Source organism: Neodiprion virginianus, chromosome 3, assembly GCF_021901495.1.
Source record: "Neodiprion virginianus isolate iyNeoVirg1 chromosome 3, iyNeoVirg1.1, whole genome shotgun sequence".
NCBI classification, from domain to species: Eukaryota; Metazoa; Arthropoda; class Insecta; order Hymenoptera; family Diprionidae; genus Neodiprion; species Neodiprion virginianus.
Genome location: NC_060879.1, coordinates 1935599 through 1955868, shown reverse-complemented (window position 1 = coordinate 1955868; position 20270 = coordinate 1935599). Strand labels below are relative to the sequence as shown.

The following is a 20270-nucleotide window of genomic DNA, read 5'->3' as shown; positions in this document are numbered from 1 at the left end:
AACCTGATGTTAAAAAACGTACGAAAGGAAACAGGCCGGAGTTACGTTGTTCTAGGAGGCATACCAAAACCATTTTTATAGTTAGACATAGAAAAGGATTAAAGACGGGTGTTTTACGTACCGTAAAATTTAGATCAGAGTGTTCCGAAGTCAAAAAAAAAAAAAAAAATTTATTTTCGTTTCAAACGCGCGTCAAAATTTCGGTAATACAATTTTGACGGTTTTCACGCGCAGCGTAATAATTCACAGCCTGTTTGCGTACATCCTTGTTACATCTATGTTATATCATACGATACATATATTGCCAGAATTACAATTCAGGATGTATTTTCTAATAGCCGTGTTAATGAAGAATCCTTATACGTACAGTCGAATGGTAAATAATCGATGTATTTATATACGCGTTGCGTATTATACAACGCGCGCGTGTGATGTATAATAATAAATATACACGGGTTACGCATCGTAGAAATGAGATACCGGTCTGTTCATTACTTGAAAGTATAATCGCTGTTATTTTTTTTTTAAAAATGTGTAAATCGTATTTCCGAGAAACCTACAATACCTCTAATAATTCGAATCACTTTCCGGTATTTCTTCTTCGAAACTGACGAATGTATAATAACCGCGGGAATGAAATACATAGTCAAACTCGTAAAAGAAACGCCGTATAAACGAGTTTAACAAAGTTCTGCAGGAAGCGAAATAGAAGAAGATGTATAAACATAACGTAAGCAAAAAATAAAAAAAAACCAGGAGTAAATCAGTGACAGATGTTTTAATTATTATATGTCGTAGCTGGGCGGGATAAACCAAAGGTTATTTAAATCGTTTCATACGCAAATCTCGGAAGCGACCATTTTTTCCGCCACGGGAATTCCCCACGAATAACATCGACGCAGGTAGATTAAATTCGAGGAAACCATCGTTATACCCAGTATAATAACAACGAAAACAACAAAAATAATAACAATAATAAATACGTACATCGGAAATATATTTCGTCGATTAGAAATCGAGATCAGTGACAAAAAAGGAGCTGGAAAATTTTATTCTATATTATTATATACAGAGGTGTAGTTCTATTCCTGATGCTTCGTTTCACTGAACACGATAATCGTTTTCTTCGAGATTTCTTCGGGGCTGCAGTTTTGCTGTGCAGTAAACGCGAGCGAGAAGAAGAAGAGGAATAAGAAGACGAAGAAGCGAACGCTGCAAAGCGGAATGCCTACGATGGGCAGATGTAAATGCGTAATTACAACATCGTAAAATCTCCGTCTTCCTATCCGAAGATGAGAGTCGGCAATATCATTTTTCTCCTTCTTCTTCTTCTTCTTCTTCTTCTTCTTCTTCTTCTTCATCTTCTTCTTGTTCTTCTTCTTGGTCTTCGCCGTTTTCGCCCAGGCTTCCAAGAGAGTATACGACCTGTAATGCAGACCATTTATGCGTGTGCCTGCAAGAATATATATATATACATATTCTATTTAAAGGTTTACGAGCGGTTAACGCGCCTTGCAACGATCATTCTCTCTACTCGATTTTCTCTCTCTCTCTCGGCGATTTAACCTTATATTTATTACTTTCCTGCCGGTTTTTCCTTCTTATTCTATCTTGCTGCCTATTTCTTTAATAAATTATTAAACCTCGAAGAACATTATTGGGTAGTTTAATTATAACATTCGAACTGGGCTGTTTATACTGCGAGTCATCATTTGGTCGAGTCGAAGCTTAGATACATACGTATAATAATTGTCAACAAAATCGACCGACCGGCTTGTGTATTTAATTATAAAATATATAGTTTCTTTGTTGCTGTTGTGTTCTTTTTTCATCTTTCACCGCGCGTTTCACTCTGTACGTCAATTACTTGACGTGAAGAAAACGAAAGTCTTGACGATTTCTACGAAGTTTTCGCCGCGTACTCTGCGATCGAAACGATGATCAGCTGTTCGACCGGCGCGACGCCATGTTGCTTTTGTCTTACGTCACAACGCGTATTACAAATTATACAGATCGTTGAAAAAAGTGTGTGAAAAGTACTGGATATACGTATATACCATACGTATATATTTTACTTTCGTATTTTGTTTTAACAAAAAAATTTTCTTTACGGTCGATAATTTTTTTCACGCAATTATCTTCGATTATCGTTTTTCCTTACTTTCGCCGTCCCGCTTCATCGTTTCAGCGTGATATCGCGATCGTAGAAATACCTCAACGGCGAAAGAGTTTATCGTCGAAATTCTGCACCACCTCGTCTTCTCCTTGTCCCGAATAAACAAACTGCGTTATGCATGTATACCTACGTGTATAATTAGTGTGTCGAATCTTTTAGCGCCTTCGTACGACGTCCGGTTTACGGTTTGACTTTGGGGTAAAAATAGTGACGATTCGGCCTCGCGTCGTTGCCGCGCTACGAAAGCTCGTTCCCGAAGCTTTGACGCGTTAACGTTGACAGATTCTCGATTTGAGATTCAACGGGAGGGAGGGAATAAAAAATCAGCTTAGAAAAAATTCAGCCTAGAAAGCAGGAAATGAATTGGAAAGAAAAATAAACGAGATGATAAAGATGAATTCAGAGACCAGGAGGAATAGTAATTTGATACAGGGTGTACGCGTGTACACGTATATATGATAAATATGTGTATGTATTACACTTGTCCTGTAACATATCGCGTACTTAAAAATAGAATACCTACGCATGCATAATTTATTATATGAATATTCAGTTTATTTACGCCGATTGAATTTTTATTTTACAATCTGCGGTATACGTATAATATATACATGGTGTATAACAGGGATTAATGTGATATTTGGGTTTTTTTTTCGCAATATGGGGAAACAGGGATAATTATAAAAAATTTTACCGCGAAATTTATTATTGCTTAATTATTTATTTATGTGCAGTGTCTGTTATATTTAATTATTATATCGATTGCACAGAGGTGTAACTTGTTGAACGTTATACGCGTATTAATAAAATGTACAATATATAATATATTCTCTCATCTGAAGATAATAAAATATTGTTGAAAAAAAAATCTTTATCGATGATAATTCTCATTCACCCGTATAAAATAACGCGTCGAACGTTTTGTAAGGGACATGAAAAAAAAAGGATTGTAATGTATCATAGTCACGAGTTTTGTGAATGAAATTCGATACCTAACCGACGCCAAAGTTTAAATATATAATAACGTATCGTGTATAATACGATGTGTTACGCAAATCTGCAGGCTCATTATACAAATTACAGTTACTATTTATGTGTCTATTTAATTTTATGCCTGAAAAAATTCATAATGTACGTAAGTCTTTTTTTTTTTTTGGTAATTTTTCTGTCGTTTAAACGTAGGATCTAATAATTTGCGGTTCAGGTTCAAAGATGTGCACAAAATTTCAGAGAAGAAAATATAATCGTGTAAAATCGTGTATAAAACACATGTAAGGCTATATATATAAGATCTCGCAAACATTTTTTCTTTCTTTCTTCTTCCTTTTATCGCTGGTATCTTCGATCTTCAAATTATGATAAAATTTTGAATTCCATTTATTCCTGCTTTTTTTTTTTTTCTTTCTCTTTTCAATCCCATGCAGGCATTCCGTTTAATCGTATAGTATTTAAAAAATATAAAGTTTTTACCAGAAATTATCGAATGAATTTTGTACGCGTATTTTACCTACGCGATTTTCAATTATTCTTATTCGAAATATCGATTCAAATCACGTTTTTAAACTGTTATTCCATTACTTAGTCATTAGTCGATTGTTTATTCACGTTTCATTGTTTACAGATGTAGTTTTGCCACTACTCACTTTAATCGTATGAATAATCCTATGCTGCGTATCGTCCATTTTATAATTATCCTGTCTGATTTACCTTTCGACAATGTTTATGTTCACGCAGTCTTAGAAATTATCGCTCGAGTAGTAGTAATTTTGAGGGGGGTGAGGGGATATTAAGTTTATATCGCATTGCATACACGTTGATCCGAGCGATAATATACGCTGACACAACACATAAATAAATAAATAAATCAATGTATATATATTTATATATATAGACACCATATATTATCACGGGGTTATTTCCTTAATCGATTGTACACGGTATGGATGTATTACACGAATATATATATACATATATATATATATATATTCGCATGTAAAAGCAAGTGTCGCGGCGTGAGCGCGGTAAGTAATAAGTTGTCGCCAAATGTCACAGATCCCGGATCTCATACATATCTTCGGTTTCTCTGCAAGCACGGCGGTAGCCGTACAGTTGTACGCATATATACAATGTATATACACGTATACTTTATAAAGAAATCGAGACCCGCGCGTCATAAATGACAATTATATCATGTATATTGTATGGATATGCAAAGGTGCGTATCGATCAACGATCGATAATCATATTACATGTATATTAATACATACACACTAGGGTGATTCAAAAAAATCATTATTTTTTTCGAAAAAAAGTGGTAGTGAAAAAACGATTCGGAATGACGAAAAAATAATGCCTGCACGCGAAAAAATTTTTTACTCAAGATTTAGAGGCAGCGCAAGTCGATTTTATGTATTTATTTAAGGTTTTTTTTTTCGTAAAATTTAGACAAAATCATAATTGTCAGTGTAAATATATACTCGACGTTGTCGTTCGATCGTATGGGAGGTCGGAGCTCCCGATATGGCTGTGACTTCATTACTGTCGTTTGTAAAGCCGTTGAATGTTACATTATAGATTATACCTGTACAGGTATGTGTGTGTGTTATTTGTATATAGAAGTTCTGCAAGAAAGGAGAGAAAAAAAACAACAACAACAACGGAAGAAAAAGAAAATATTGCGATAATGATAAATTACGTGTATCGACTACGTCTACCTATTTATAACAAGTCAGTGTATAACAATCTACATACCGATCAGGCATATTATATTATTCTATGTGTATATAACGAATCAATCGAGCGTATAGAGAAGAATTATCATATCACATAAGTCGTATATATATATGTATATATTTACATATTGGACGAGCTATATGCTATATATATATATATATATATATATATATATATATATATATATATAGCATATTTATATACCCAATAAAGGTAATGCAAATAGTGTGATAAAATACCTGCACGAATGAACCAGAAAATTTTTGTTTTTTTACATCAAGAATAATAATAACACGTTGCAGAATTAATCGATTGGTAAAAGATATTCGTTCGTGAAATGAATTTATACAATTATTATTAATTTACACTTCTGCAATTTATATTACAGTCTGTGATAAAATTGGGTATATTAATTGTGCGTTTGCGGCGATAATTTATAACGTCGTTATTCAAGGTCGTGTAGCAGTGTCCTACCCTTAAAGACCGAGAAAACTAAATAAAACAAGTGAACGTAAAAGATGCTCTTTCGTAGCGGAAAAAAATGTGTGGTTTTTCGACACGTGTTAACGTTTCTACATTTCCCGCATTTCCGGGACCAAAAAGTTTACAGTTGAGCTCGGTCGGTAAGGGTAGGATTGCTACATGACCTTAATCCGCATCCTCGGCAGCTTCCGCAATGATAATTAAACTCTCATCGTTCGTAGGAAGGAAATCGTTAGTCCGTACGGTCACACCGCGAATCGTTGAAGTGAAACTTCGATTTCCCTGCTGGTGCCATCATGCCACAGCAGAATCGTGTAAGAAAGTTTCCATGCGGCGCCCCGTTTGACTTACATTATACATACACACCGATGTATGTGTGCATTTACATCTATACGCATGTATGTGCGTGTGGTATTGGTTCTAAATGTAAGAGAAAAAGTTCTTTGCTTCGGAAATGAAAGAAAGTAATAAAAAAAGAAAAATGACAACGACGGAGAAAAGAAAATCTAAAAACAATCGTCTAAATGTATTTTGTTACGAAAACATGTACATTAATCGAGTGTATAAAAAATAACTTGCATCACTGCAAGTATGAAGGAATTGATTAATAAAATCGGCGAAAATTGCAAGGATCTGTTATATTTGCGGCGTTAAAACAACTGCAGTAAGAATATTACAGCAATGAAATCATCAGGGTACAACGATTGAGGTAATCGTTGAGATCGAATTTAAAGCGCGGATCTGTAATTGAATTTAAAGGTAAAGAAGGATCTAATTCGTCCTGTTTAACACGACAGTTGAGAATCGTGTGAAGACAGTTGAGATTATGGACGGTTAAGAGATTCGAAACCGTGAACCCGAACATCGCGGTGTATGCAAGGTTGTTTATTGCACGAAGGGGAAATCAGTGCAGGTGAAATCGGTGCGAAAACAACCGCGCGTTTTTAATGCCTAAACGAAAACGGCCACTCGTCCGCTGCGATCGTGAAGTCGGGACGTAATAGCGTTAGAAGTATACTACGTTCGGTGTTTACCGACCGAGTAAAATGTCCCCTACTTCCAATATCGTCGAAGCCAATCGCATCGTCGCTGATGCGAATATGCCGCAATCATCGCAATTCTACACGCAATGCGATGTGACGTTTTGCTCGGTCGGTAAACACCGACCGTACAGCATCCTCTTAATCCCTAAAATCACCTTGTTATACCTCCTTCATGCAGGTTTCACATCACTCAGCCCGTTGCCCAAAAACGCGGCGATAGTTTCCTCAGAGGAGAGTAGAGGAGAAGAGAGGATCAGCTCGAGGCGATCTTTGAGAGCGTCTCCTCGTCTTTCGTTCCCGTCTCGCGTCGTCTCGATATCGTCGAATGGAACCGGTTTCCATCATCCAGCCTCTCTTCTCCTCTCGGCTTGCCCGGAAGTCGTTCAATGATCGGCGCCTTTGCGTCTTTCCATTCGGCTTCGGGTCCACACTCGCGTATCGTCATAATCATCATCATCATAATCATTATCATTACGCACCTACAGATAGACTCTGCATACACACACGCACACACACACACATACACGCCTATACACGTAATACTTATTATGTAGAATCACCGCCGCACGGATAAGTTATACAATTGTACATAAATATACATATATACGTTTCAATATCTTCTTGAATGAAATTTGCCGAAAATAAAACCGGTCAACCTTCGTTCGTCATCGGCAAATTATTATCGTCATTATCATTATCGTCCTTACAGGCAGATGTATATAATATACGTATGTACAGATTTAATGGCAATAACAATATATTACATAGGTATGTGTATATAATACAGGATATCATCGACGGACGGTTGAACAGATTTTTTACCGTTTGTTTGGCTTGTTTCTAATCCGTTCTTTTTTATTTATTTATTTATTTTTTTTTTTAATTATGTTTTTTTGACTTTTGAATTTTTTACAACCTTTTTTTTACTACATTCTGGCTTCTCCGACAAGATCAAATGGAGCAGAAAGATCGTAAGTTCTCTTGGCTATAAGTCACGATGCAGGATCAAGATAACACAATGCACGTATTATATACTAATATCAATGTATTATTATAATATAAATTATACATGTAGGTGCAAATAGTATTACACGTATACGAGTAGCAGATATACGTAATTTCCTTATCAACATGGTTATCATTATCCTTAACCCAATAGTCAGTCTCTGCAACAGTTTCTCCATTTGTTTTATATTTATTTACATTTTCCTTTCTTCCAACTCGAATTTTGCGCAATTATATATACATTTATACGTACCATTAGTCAGCTGCCTCTGATTGAGAGAAATCTGAAGTTTTGAGATAACGCGAAACCGTCATTGTATTTAAGTGTATACATATATATATATATATATATATATACCGTGATAACGTTGAATAAAATCGTACATTTTCTTATTGCTTAGTTTTTTTTTCTTTTTCTTTCTTCGCATACGAACTAATACCAATGGCGATAAGCATTTATCGGTCGTAACAGCGTAAGATGTATAATAATAATAATAATACAATACACGTATACATGACGTAAAGATTATTAGTCGAAACGGAATTTAAAAAGCCTAATTGCATGTTAAATATACGTTTTATACTTGAAAGGAAGAAAAAAAAAAAATAATAAAAAAAATTTAATACAACTCCGTACACGTCCAGCTTGTCGCTAGTGCTAGTATTTTATTGTTTAACATGTGTTTTATCTACGAAACGATTGTATAATTGTTCTTCGGTAGAGTAAAATAATATCCAACATACATGTATGTGTGTAAAAATTCGGTGATTACATATATATATGTGTGTATATGTATACACGTGCGACGTATTTAACGCGAGGTTTATGGGCGGAGAGGATGATTTACGATGCTGGACGATCAGGATATGTTATATTAGCATGCGTTATACTTGTGTATGTATATGCCTGCGTACTTCGTATACCACACTCATACGTGAAATAAAAGAATCGTACAAAGTACGCACGATTCACGATTCACGATTCACGATTTGGCCGCAAATCATGATTAATATATTCTCGGGCATTGCGTGTATAAATATAATATTATATAGAACGCTGCAAGGACTTGTACGTACGTATATGTAATGTATAATATATACGAGGAATAAATCATTCCATTATGCTTGCGCCGCACGTATACATATATATATATATATATATATACACACATTTAATGCAAAAAATGACATCGTATATTCGAGTTATTCGAATAAACAAAGTAAAAAATAAAAACCGTACCACTAACCGCGGTATCCGCGATGATTATCAATCGATTAGACGACGATCCATTGTCCGCCTGCTGCAAACGCCTCTAACCCTGAGGATATAAACGATGAATCTGACAAACGTTGTGTAACACGCTCATGTAATATAAATCATTCGGTATTTGTACGGTAAAAAAAAAAAAAAAAAAAAAAAAATTTCACGAGTATAACAAAAACTCTGCACGATTGCTCGTTACACACACACGCGCACACTCGCATAATTATATGTATTAAATTAGTTACAAAGTAGAGGAATAATGAAAAAAATTAGACGGCCGGATGGATCATCGTGGCAATTAGAGAGTCTTCGTCGATTGAAAAAATCCTGAAGTATATACAACGGTTGTATTATTTCTGCTCATCAACATTTACACTACGCATGCATATACACGCATATTGCGAGTAAAAAAAAGTTTGCGAAATTGAATTTCGAAAATTCCGCAATAATATTCGTTACGTTTGGATTTTATTTTACTTTTATAAATGTTTTTTTTTTTTTTTTCTTGCTTCTTTTATTTTCTTCTCTTTCAACATCCCAGAATTCTTACACGTGTGATAAGACTTCTCTTCTCTCGATTGTACGACGATGCAGTTGCAGGCTCGCTATGCACAAAATATAATATAACACGCGCATGCATTCATACACAGCGTTGCACAGCTGACTGTGTAACCCACGCGTAACTCGACATACATGCTATGCATGCACATTGTACATACATACATAGGTATACATATAATATGCGAGAGTAGGTCAGAGTCGAGGATATCTTTCACCGGACCTCTTTACTCTCTGGCTCGAGGCTCTGGGTCACAATCAAGGATGTTGCTTGCATCCGTCCGTCTTATTACACATACATATATACCTGTATTTACACACACACATACACATATATATATATAAATACTTACGTATCTATTCACATTTATTTATCTTCAATCTCTCCGGCATGTACAAGAGATTATGTGCCCAATGTCTAAGGTCCGTTGTAAATATTATTATTATTATTATTATTGTTGTTGTTGTTGTTGTTGTTGTTGTTGTTGTTATTATTATTATTATTATTATATATCGTGGCTACGTATAATACATTTCGCAGCCCACGCTAATTTTTATTTAAAACCTCTTGCAGATCCTCTTTCCTTGTTTTTCTTCTTTTTTTTTTCCCATCCGCGATCCGTAGTAAAATTTTTATTCATCGATCAATCGACTGTCTAATTTTTTTACGATTCTTTTTAATTTAAAATTTAAACAGTTTTTTTGCGCAAAGAACTCGGACGAGAAAAAAGAGAGAATCGTCAACCGACCGAGAATAGAATTCTAAAGTTACAACTATGCGATACATATATTCATAAAATATATTTCACATCGGTAAGAAAATATGTAAGCAGATGTGTCGATGAATTTTAATTTTCTCGCCGTTTGACCATTTTCAATCATGTTCGCCTCGACGTTATCCAATATACCAAACGTAAGGCTGATCTTATCGCGTTAATTAGCATCGCAATTTGCATTATCTGTAACAACAAGTGTCCCGATAAGCGTGCGTCAATGTAACGCAATACATCCAAGAAACAGTAGTACGTAAATATCGGTTTATTGCGAAAGTGCATGGAACTCGGCTACCTGCAGCGTCGGCATCATCCCGCGGCATTAGCTATCAGATTTTGCTTCTGCGGGTAGAAGAAACCTTTCTCCGTTGCGGGCTATTTGTATATATCCGTGCCGTGTATCGTGTCTGTATTCTACACGGTATATATATGTATATATACGATTATACGCTACACGCGTACCGACCCGTCGGCTGTTGGATCGGTATGCATTACAGGTACTGTCGATCTCTGATCTTTGGCTGTCGATGACGGTCGATGACTACCGCGTTTATCGTTATAGGTTATACACAGATGTGATAATATTTACACACATGCATGTTCACGTGCAGCATCCGCGTTTATATTGCATATCACACAGAGACACGTATTTAATGACATTACGTAAGATATGAGATTGAATTTGTTTATTTTTCGGTTTATTTTATACGCTTTTTTTTTTTATGCATATATTTCTTATTATATAGTTACGTCAGGTATAATATCGTACGTAAACCTTTAATTTTGTTTTATGGAACGTGTGTTATAAACACTCTGTCTATACGCGTGTACGGGGTATTCCATGACAAATCGGGCAAATGGGTCTGACGCTTGACCTCTCCGATTTGACTCTCGAATGTATTAATCCCTCCCACCCACCAATTTTTCGAATCGAGTTTGTTTGGCTACAGTTTTTGAAAACCACCGTATTGATCATCGACGCGATTGAAAAATCTGAAATAATTCTGAAAGACCTTGCGTTACGTATGAATATGTTCGAGCTATCGCTCACACGGTAAAATGACTCTTCTTTCCAATTTTAAAAAATGTACCTTTCGAGAAAGCTCGAAACTAAAAACATCTCGGCCCAAAGTTGAAAAATTTACATAACCGACATTTCCATGACTGAAAAATTAGCGTCTTTGACAGCGAAAAGAATCATTTGAAAAATCGCGAGCCAAATCGGAGAGGTCTAGGGTCAGGCCAGGTCGATTTGGCATGGAATGCCTTATACACGTGCGCATAATACCGTGCAGTTGCGGTTGCTGCCGATCCGCAGCCGTCCTAAAGAAAGATTCGCAAACAGGTATAGGTATAATAATAAGAAATGGAGCAACGCCTTTTCCCGCCTTCCTTACACTCCGCGTATTACACGCTGCCTGCTTTTACAACCCTGATCGCCTTCGTATTTCAAACGCCCACGAGATCGACGCCGATCTGCACAACCGCCTGCATCATGTATGGACTTGCAGCTGCGTTCGATGATCATCGCGATGCTTTTTATTCCCGCGATTAAAATTACCCATACATATAAAAGGAGTCGTTTGTCAGGGTGACCAACCATCGTGAACGTAACCTAAAAAATTTTGACATTTGTCGCTGGAAGTTGTCCTCGGCACCGATAACTGTGAAAAATTTCTTAGGTTACGTTGACATGACGGCGAACTGCAGTAATCGTCTAAATTTACGACGGTTGGTCACCCTGGCGAACAACTGCTCTCAGGTTGCAGCGCATGCGCGTTAGACTACAGCAGACACCGATGTATGTATGGAACATTCCGCGTCAAATAAGTAGCACGTGTACGTCGCCTCCTTCGATTCCGATCATATTTTTTTTTTTTTTTTGTTCAGATTTATTTCAGCCACTGGTGAAGTTTATACAAAATTGCGAAACCAATTATGAAAACGCAATTTTTAATGTGTGGGAATTTTTTCAGATCATTAGAAATGGCGTTTTAGTAATTGGTTTTTCGATTTTTTTCAAACTTCACCGGTGGGTAAAAAACTTTGAAAATAAATTCCGACAACTTTTGGGTCGGTAGGAACATCGTACTGAAAAATGATTAAATTCGAAGAGGGTGAGGTACGTGGGCTGATAATTTGACGTGGAATACCCCGTACGTAGACATACATATTTATTTCATGTTTATAGAATTTCTAAATCGGGAATCGGAAGGAAATAGAAAAAAAGGAATATGTAACAGGTGTAATCGAATATAAGAACTTTAGATAATATTTACCGTATTTTATATTCGTAATATCTTTTACAAATTTATATATATATATATATATATATATATACCTACCTATACATACATATTGTACATGTAAGATATTCGCATAGGTAAGATGAATAATCATTCGAAATAATATACAAAAGCGATGTAACACACACCATATATGCATGTCATGCGTTATAGAAATGTGATGCAACCTGCGGGTCAGATTGCCCGACATAGGAATTATATATTACACGTGTCGCTTATATTTACATACACAGGTATATAAGTATAACAAACGCACGTAGTTGTACGTTCGTGACACGTTATAAATAATACGCGTTAATTTTTTTCTATCAATGCAAGTGTTTCCCGTATCGGATTATCCTTGACGATGGGAGGGGATAAAAACCGATACTTGAAAAAATTAATTCTCTACGATTATTACATTGTTTTGTGAGAACGCGGTATAGAAACAAATTGCATAGGTATATAGATACGTGTATAATTTTTTAATTGGCAAATGAATTGCAATCATAATTGAAATTCTGCGGAGCTGCACAGCGTGATGTATGAAAATGTTTTTTTTTCTCTGCTTCTTCTTCTTTTTTTTTTTTTTTTATTTCTACCGAGAATGGAATTTTTTGCGTAAATAACATGGTAATTTCCAATTTTTATTTGTTCATTCATATCTTGAACATATATATGTATAGTATTTACGACGTGATTATGATTCTTGCCACGGTGCAAGAATACACAATATATATTATACGTATGTAAATATATATGTGTAGGTAAAAGTTATGTGTATGTAAATTTACCGGTGCGTTAATTATACACCCGCACGCGTAACTGAAGTTGCGGATTTTCCGTAAAGAAACATTAAAAAAAAATTATAAAATGGCTACTCCTGTAACGTCGTTGTATTATATTGCTAATAAATTATTTTTTTTTCTGGGAAACAAATTAATTAGCAATCGTATTCCCCACGTGACGAATCGCTTAGCGAATAATATAACGATTAGCCTGATTCACTTGGCTTCCCCACGATATACGTCGATCCCCGAATTATTACACGCAATTACGTCGTTGGCGTACGAAAGTTCATTTCTTCATCTGTTGTATACAATTCTGCAGTATGCCGTGGTTAATAATAAGATATGTAATTCACTTCGCTTGCGTTTAAGAAATCAGAGAACGAATTGATTGTTGAACGTAAAAAATGAAATTGCACAATCTTAGAGAGACTCCGAAAGTGGGTAAAATATTAAGTATCCGGCTTCGGTATATCTTTCTCTTTCTCTACCAGCGAACGATCAGAGAGCGCGAGATCCAGAATCCGCAGCTCTCTCTTGTGCATACATCTCATAGGTATAACAGGCTGCTGTACCTGCCTGCCTGCCAGCCTATCTTGCCAAGCTCGTGAAATTTCATCGATTACACGCGATTTGCCTTATATACTATGCATATATGTGTACCTACAACATGCCCGAGAGAAAGAGAAAGAGAGAAAGAGAGAGAGAGAGAGAGAGGGAGAAACATGAAGTAAATCCCGCGGGGTATGTACCGACATACGGAACAGGAAGTGAAACATTCGCTCCATCTCCATCTGCATTTGCAATTCACCGTTTCTTTCCCCAAACGGTATTTGGTATCCATTTATACGCGAATTGAGTGCGCGAGGCACAGGAAGCATACAATTTCTCGAATCGGGCAATCTCCCGCGACTCGTGTGGCAAATCACATGATTTATATGGAATTCGAAATGCTTAGTCGCTAAAACTGGCCCGCGAGATTTTACCGGATATTCGTTCCCAAGCGGGTTGGCGACCATAAGCCAATAAAACCGAATAGGTACCGAGACTCGAGCCTATAGCCGAACAAGATGGCGCGGGGCGGTCCGATCAGCTGATCGTCGTATTTGGGTTAATGTGACGAAAATAGGTGGTCAAAATACTTTCAAAACGAAACGCGCAACGGCGGACGGAGTTCCAAGATCGAAATATTTCCTCCGCAACCTTCCCGCGGGTTATACGCGTGGAAATAGAAAGAGACGGAGAAGAAAATGCCGCGGCGGTATTCGACCGCGGGTCTTTGACCGTCCGTCCGTCTCTTCTTGTTCGAACACGGCGGCGGCGGCGGGCAGGTGGCATCCGCACTCTACGCAGTTCAACTCTCCGTGCAGACCTCTCTTCTCGTCTCTTTTCTTCTCTTTTCTCCTCTCCGTCCGTCGGGTGTCCGGGTCTCCCGACCGCCCCACCCTCCACACCCGGATCTCAAGCGTCCCCGTTGTCGATTGGTCAGTCGGCTCCTTGGTGACCGAACACCGCCGGCTAACTCGCCTCGCGGTGACGTTCGTCTCCTGTGGCGTCTGACCGTTTCAACGGCCTTATTTCTCACTCTCCGCTCATCTTTCACGATATTGTCACGAAATACGTGCGCCAGGATCATTCTCGATGAGTTTGTGCCGTACGCGATCAAAGAAATTTGTCTTTTCTTATTCAAATTGATAAAAAAAGATAACGGAAAGGCAAACGCTGCAGGGATTTCAGAAATCAAGAGGAGACACGTGGTATATTGCGATATTTTGAAAGTATGAAGAGGATAGAGATAATTGATTGAGACTTGAATTTTTTTATTTTTTTTTAATTAATCCACGTATCTACTCTTGTAAAATAGAAAAAAAAAGAAAGAAAGAAATCACCAAGCCATGATTTAATATCGTATAATTGTCGACTGCGGGATGAGGATAAGAAACGATAAAATCCGTCTGCGCACAACGAAAATACTCTGTTATACATCACGAAGATCTCGGTTAATTTTGAATATGGCGGACAATTGCGCACGTGGCTTGATCGATCAGCGTGTAGTGTATAACAGAGACAAAAAATGACGACGCCTGTTCCATTAAATAATAATCGCCGTGCGCGAGTGCAGAGCAGCGGTTTCTGATCGCCGCATCGTCGGTCGGCTTATTTTCGTACGTATGGACGTATGTATATTGCGTATATACGTATGCGGAGGAATTTTTATTGTAATATATTCCGTAGTCTAGACTGTATATTATAATGAAATGCGTTATCTGGGACGCGCGAGACGCTTCGAGAGGAGGTTTCGGCTGTGTATAATAATATTATAATATCGCGTACATACGCGCACGCGAAACGTAGGCGGACGAACGAAAAGAAGGAACGAACGGATGCAGGTTGCCTCGGGTGTGTTTTCTTATTTTTCAACTTACAAATCGTGGTTCAGATCCGCGTGGGCGATCGGACGACTTTCTTCCACCTCGTCTGTCCGCATGCTTCGTGGTTAAGAATTTCTTTAGAATTCATTTTAAAGTGGGGGCTGGGCGCATCGAAGAGTGCAGTTGGCACACCTGCGGCTAGTCTTTCGCGGGAACTTGACGCAGAAAGGGGGACAAGAATAAAAATGAAACTAGACTGCAATTGCTGCAATGATACGATGCGAGCGAAAGACAGGTTCGAATCTCTTGCATTGTTAGTAAATGCGTTTTATTTATGAGTAACTTGAAAAAACCGCACGCGTAAAACAAACCGCACATGGAAAATTACAACGCGTCGGCCGCGCCTTGTAAGTGATACGTGAATAATAACCGCGAGGCGCAAGAAGAAGAGAGAAAGATGAATGGAATACAGCCGTAACACTTTTTGGTAGCGTTTCTCTCCGTACCGGAAATCGATATCGACTATCAGGAATTCGTCATACCTTGGAAAGCGAATATTTTCATTCGGCATGCCATGCAGCAGACAAAATCGTTTTTCCCTCGCAATCGTTTACCGTCAGAATTTCACTCGGCGTCGAGACTTTGTTTCGCCGTAAACGAACTGTCGCTTGTTTATATTGCAAGTTTGCATTCGACGGTCATGGGTTATGTTACACGTACAGATCTACAAATATTGACCTTGTTTCGCGGTTGGCCGACGGTGGCGCTGCGGGCTGATTCGGGTATTGCCAACCTCGCAACCGACTCGTCGAAAAAATTAACCCCCTCAGAATCACTGCGGCCAAGTGTACATACCTACGTATTTGGACGCAAGAAAACAAGGAGAGCAAGCACCCAAAGGGCCGCGCTTCCATCGGGGTGGGGGGAGAACCGATCGCCGATGGTTTGAAGAGAAGTGGGGGGAGAGATGAAAACGTGACGTCGTTGAGACCGTTGCGACCGTGTATCGGGCTCCATTCACTAACCGGCTGTCGCGACGAGCGGTCGGTGCGCGCGGTACCGTTTTTACACGAGTCGAAAGAGAAGAAAAAGAACGAGAGGAAAGGATACGCGCAAAAGTGCGGTGAAAAAAGACACGAGAGTAAAAAAAATTTTGAAAAAAAAAAAACAAAAAGAAGCCAAAATCACCGTAAGGAATCTATAGGGAGTTTTTCCAGTTGTCCTCTGATTTTTAGTGACTATTTTTGAACTGCGTTGCGCGACTGTGTTCTTTTTTTTTCGATAACGACGACCTGCTGCGAGAATTAAACCCACGATAAACAATTTGTAGGGAGTTTGTTGGTTACCCCCAGTTTTTAGTGACTTTTGCTAAACTGTGTCGTGCGATCGCGCGTGTGTGTTTGTCAGTTTTTCTTGTTTGTTGTTTTCTCTCATTGCGGTGTTGGAAAAGAAGGAAAAGAAAAGAAAAGAGGAAATATAACTCGTTCAACGCCGTCCAGTTTCATCGATTTTTCGCCCGACTGTTTTCCATGCGTATGACTAGCTTTACGCAACAGGTGCTTGCTGTTTGCTCCTTCGGCGCGTTACGTGTGTAATACTGTTGTATGTGTAGTTGACTCTCTGACGACACTCGTCTTACCTACTTGCATACGTAAATAACACGCGTGTGTGTACTTTGGTACGCGGCGATTTTTCAGTCCGTTCTACCAACTGTGACACGTACACACACACACACTCATACATTCATAGTTTTTTTTTTTTTTTTTTTGTTCTCGTTTTGTAAATTATATTCAACAACATAAAACGGTATAGAACTTCAGAAAACGCATACGTGTATTATACTGTATAATATTCGTCCGAAGTAATAATATGTATAATATTGTATGAGAAACAGTGGAATTTTTAAACCTCGTGTTTAACGTGTTATTGAGTGTTCGTTTTCTATCGGTGAAATTTTTTTTTTTTCTTCTTGTTCTCACTTCGCCACGGATGTGCTGAAGAAAAACAAGGGATTACACAAAAAATTAGTGAAGTTTAATAACGGAGGAAAAAGTCTCGTTGTGAAATTACAGCGCGTGGATCTATCTCTTTTTCGATTTTTCGTGACAAGTTTTTAAAAAATTTGTGAAATATACAATATACAATTGGAGAATACATATATATATATATATTATATATATTACACCGATATACATAACCAACGGACAGGATGACGGTTGCCGGAAAGGTGAGAATCGTGACGCCATTCATTTTCTACTATCCCTGTTATACATATGCAGGTCGTACGTACGTATCATTATACCCACTATACGGTGCTGTACGTACCGATCTTGCCCCTCCTATAACTCTGCTGATATCTGTGTATACAACGTACACACACCTACGTTATACGCGAAGCGGTACGCCCTCGATTCACATCCGTCTCGATAGAGAGGCTTGAGTACGGAATTTAATACGTATGACCATCCTTTTCCTCCTCATTCTCATTTTTCTTCAAACGGTAATGAAATAAGACGAGTATTATTCCTCGAAAATCTCAACCGAGTCTTGAAATTTTATTTACCTAATGCGAGCATTATTTACGCGTTTTTCTATGCGCGGCTTCCGTGCACAAAGTAACCGTTTCTACGACGATCGAGTGAGTCTACGAGTGCGCATGCGCGAAGAGTAGAAAATATCAGTTTCAACTCCTCCGCGCATGCGCCGTCGCAAACAAATCTGACGATACGCGACCCTAACCTCAATTTCGTGCATCGTGAAACACATGTATATTTTTTATGTCTTATCGCCAAGAGCTCTTTTCTTTATCTCAATTCTTTATTTGTATGTGCACTATTTTTCAAAAATTCTAACATTAAACTTAAGAAAAGAAAAGAAAAAAAAGTGTACGTATGTACAATCACCTCGTATCAAATATTCGACGCGCATAATCTTTTCCGGTTCCGCAACAAGCTCGTTGTTTTTTTTTTTTTATTTTGTTTGTTCTCGCTTTGCTCGCAGCGACCTTTTTGTACAAAGCATCGCGACTTTGTCTAGAAATTTTAAGTTCTAAGAATACTCGGAAGATAATCGCGAACGAAAGAATCAAATCACACGAGAAATTTTACAAAGATGTAATTTGAGCCGAGATCAACTGTCGGTAACAAAACTGATTCTTTTTAATACGTTCATTCAACTTGAACATCGGTAATGTAAAGAGTATGTGTTCGATAATTTATAAATTAACGTATAATCAGAGCCATGATAAATTAACCTTTCGATTATTATGATCATACGAAAAACGGTAATGCGGAAAAAGCGTGGAGAAAGAAAAGTGCTACAGTATATTTTCGTATTCTTCGTTGATATTCAGTTTAATTTTTTTCCCCGTTTATTATTCAACTACGTTACACACGGTCAATATCTACCGGTATTTACAAACTTGGCTGATATATATATATATATATATATAAACACACCCTATATACTTATAGACGTATAGTTATAGGTATCACGTAAAGCGTCATTACACACCGCAAAGCTCGCGCGCGCGGCTTTCTCCGAGAAAATTCTCTCTTACGAAAGGATGTAATTTCCAGTACCTAATTCTTACACAGAAGCAGTAACAGAAGCAGAAGCAGAAGCGTCGTCAATCCATGTAATGTATAATATACCTGTACGTACGCACAAACACATACGTATATATGTATGTACGTACGTTACACGTAAATACTGCACAATGGTTTTTTTTTTTTTCTCTTTTTCATTTCACTTTCACCGTGTAAAACTCTTCCTTCTGCCTGCTGCTGCCGCCTAACAGCATATAAGTTTATATTCTTTGATTCGATGTTATACACGTGAATAGAAATGTTCGTTGCCAAGAAATTGTTTGGTAAACATATCACGTACGATTCTTATAAATGCATGGACGTACACGTACATGTATATGTATTATATTACGAGTTCACCACATTCGGTTCACAGCCGGATATCCTGTCGAGATTGTACCCTGCAATTATTATTAAAAGCACATTATCGCAGAGGCTATAATCAAATATGAAAATCATAAAAGGGTTAACAAAAAATATAACAGAATATATGTGTATACATTTTTTCAACTTATATTATTACAGTTAATAAACAATAAATTCAAATACCTCAGTCATATTAAGAATATTGAAAAGAATCTGTATATTTTTCTCATCTCTCTCTCTCTCTTTATCTCTTTTTTTGCACTTTTTCCCATAAGTTGCGGAGAAAGATGATTTTATTTTTAAACGCCGCCGCTAGTTTTCGTTGAAAAAATATTCCGTCAAAAGATCTCGCAGTTTGTTCGCCCTACAACCGTACGTACAGCATATGATTTACACGTATGCCCGGATTCCGTCATATCTACATACGCATATTAGAAGGCAATTTATTAGTCACTTACGGGCTTTGAAATTGACGAATGCAACACGTGCGTTCACGTTGTGTGTAGTAACGATACATACGTACCAACATGAATTATATCCGTAATGCAGTGACGACCCTAATTGACTCTGGCTTCTGCTGCTGATTATGGGAGTTGCGTAATGACTTTAGCAAGAAACCGTTATTGGTTTCTGTTAGGTATATAACCATACATAGTTATAGATATTGCATGCGTTAAGAATGTACGCATATCTGTGTCTGGCTGAAAGAGAAGAAAAAAATTTCATTTGTCTTTTAATCGGTCGAATTCACCGTCATACGATTATTACAATTACGATTATCATCGTATTTATTAAAGTTATTGAATGTAATGTAGCGAGGAAGGGAAATTGCGGTAC

At 37.5% G+C, this 20270-nt stretch overlaps 2 protein-coding genes across 5 annotated transcripts in view; one reads left to right on the top strand and one right to left on the bottom strand.

Annotated features, from left to right (window-relative positions):
* LOC124299790 (endoribonuclease ZC3H12A-like) overlaps window positions 1-20270 on the top strand; it is a 34436-nt gene that overhangs the window by 2303 nt on the left and 11863 nt on the right. Inside the window, exon 1 of one of the 2 annotated variants that reach the window (XM_046753152.1) lies at window positions 16489-17707. The exons of the other annotated variant lie outside the window; for it this stretch is intronic. Within the exon in view, the coding sequence (XP_046609108.1) occupies window positions 17690-17707 (18 nt within the window). The 5' untranslated portion in view covers window positions 16489-17689. Of the gene's footprint in view, window positions 1-16488; window positions 17708-20270 lie in introns of those variants that run through there. 2 annotated transcript variants of the gene reach the window in all.
* Window positions 996-15626, bottom strand: LOC124299800 (uncharacterized). Of its 3 annotated transcripts, none has more exons than XR_006907070.1 (2): window positions 6601-6658; window positions 996-1425 (listed from the first exon to the last, which is right to left on the bottom strand). XR_006907070.1 is itself a non-coding variant. In XM_046753172.1 (2 exons), the coding sequence occupies exons 1-2, from the start codon at window positions 15594-15596 to the stop codon at window positions 1083-1085; spliced, it is 405 nt and encodes a 134-aa protein (XP_046609128.1). In that variant the 5' UTR covers window positions 15597-15626; the 3' UTR covers window positions 996-1082. The 3 variants fall into 3 exon arrangements, 1 of the variants encoding a protein (XP_046609128.1); XR_006907069.1 differs by lacking the exon at window positions 6601-6658 and adding an exon at window positions 2162-2252; XM_046753172.1 differs by lacking the exon at window positions 6601-6658 and adding an exon at window positions 15535-15626.

Excerpts from the sequence above, each read along its gene's own strand:
- LOC124299800 (XM_046753172.1), bottom strand. The coding sequence starts at position 15,596 with ATGCGGACAGACGAGGTGGAAGAAAGTCGTCCGATCGCCCACGCGGAT. Across the intron at positions 1,426-15,534 it reads GCGGATCTGAACCACGATTT|GTCGTATACTCTCTTGGAAG; the intron begins GTAAGTTGAAAA and ends TCTGCATTACAG.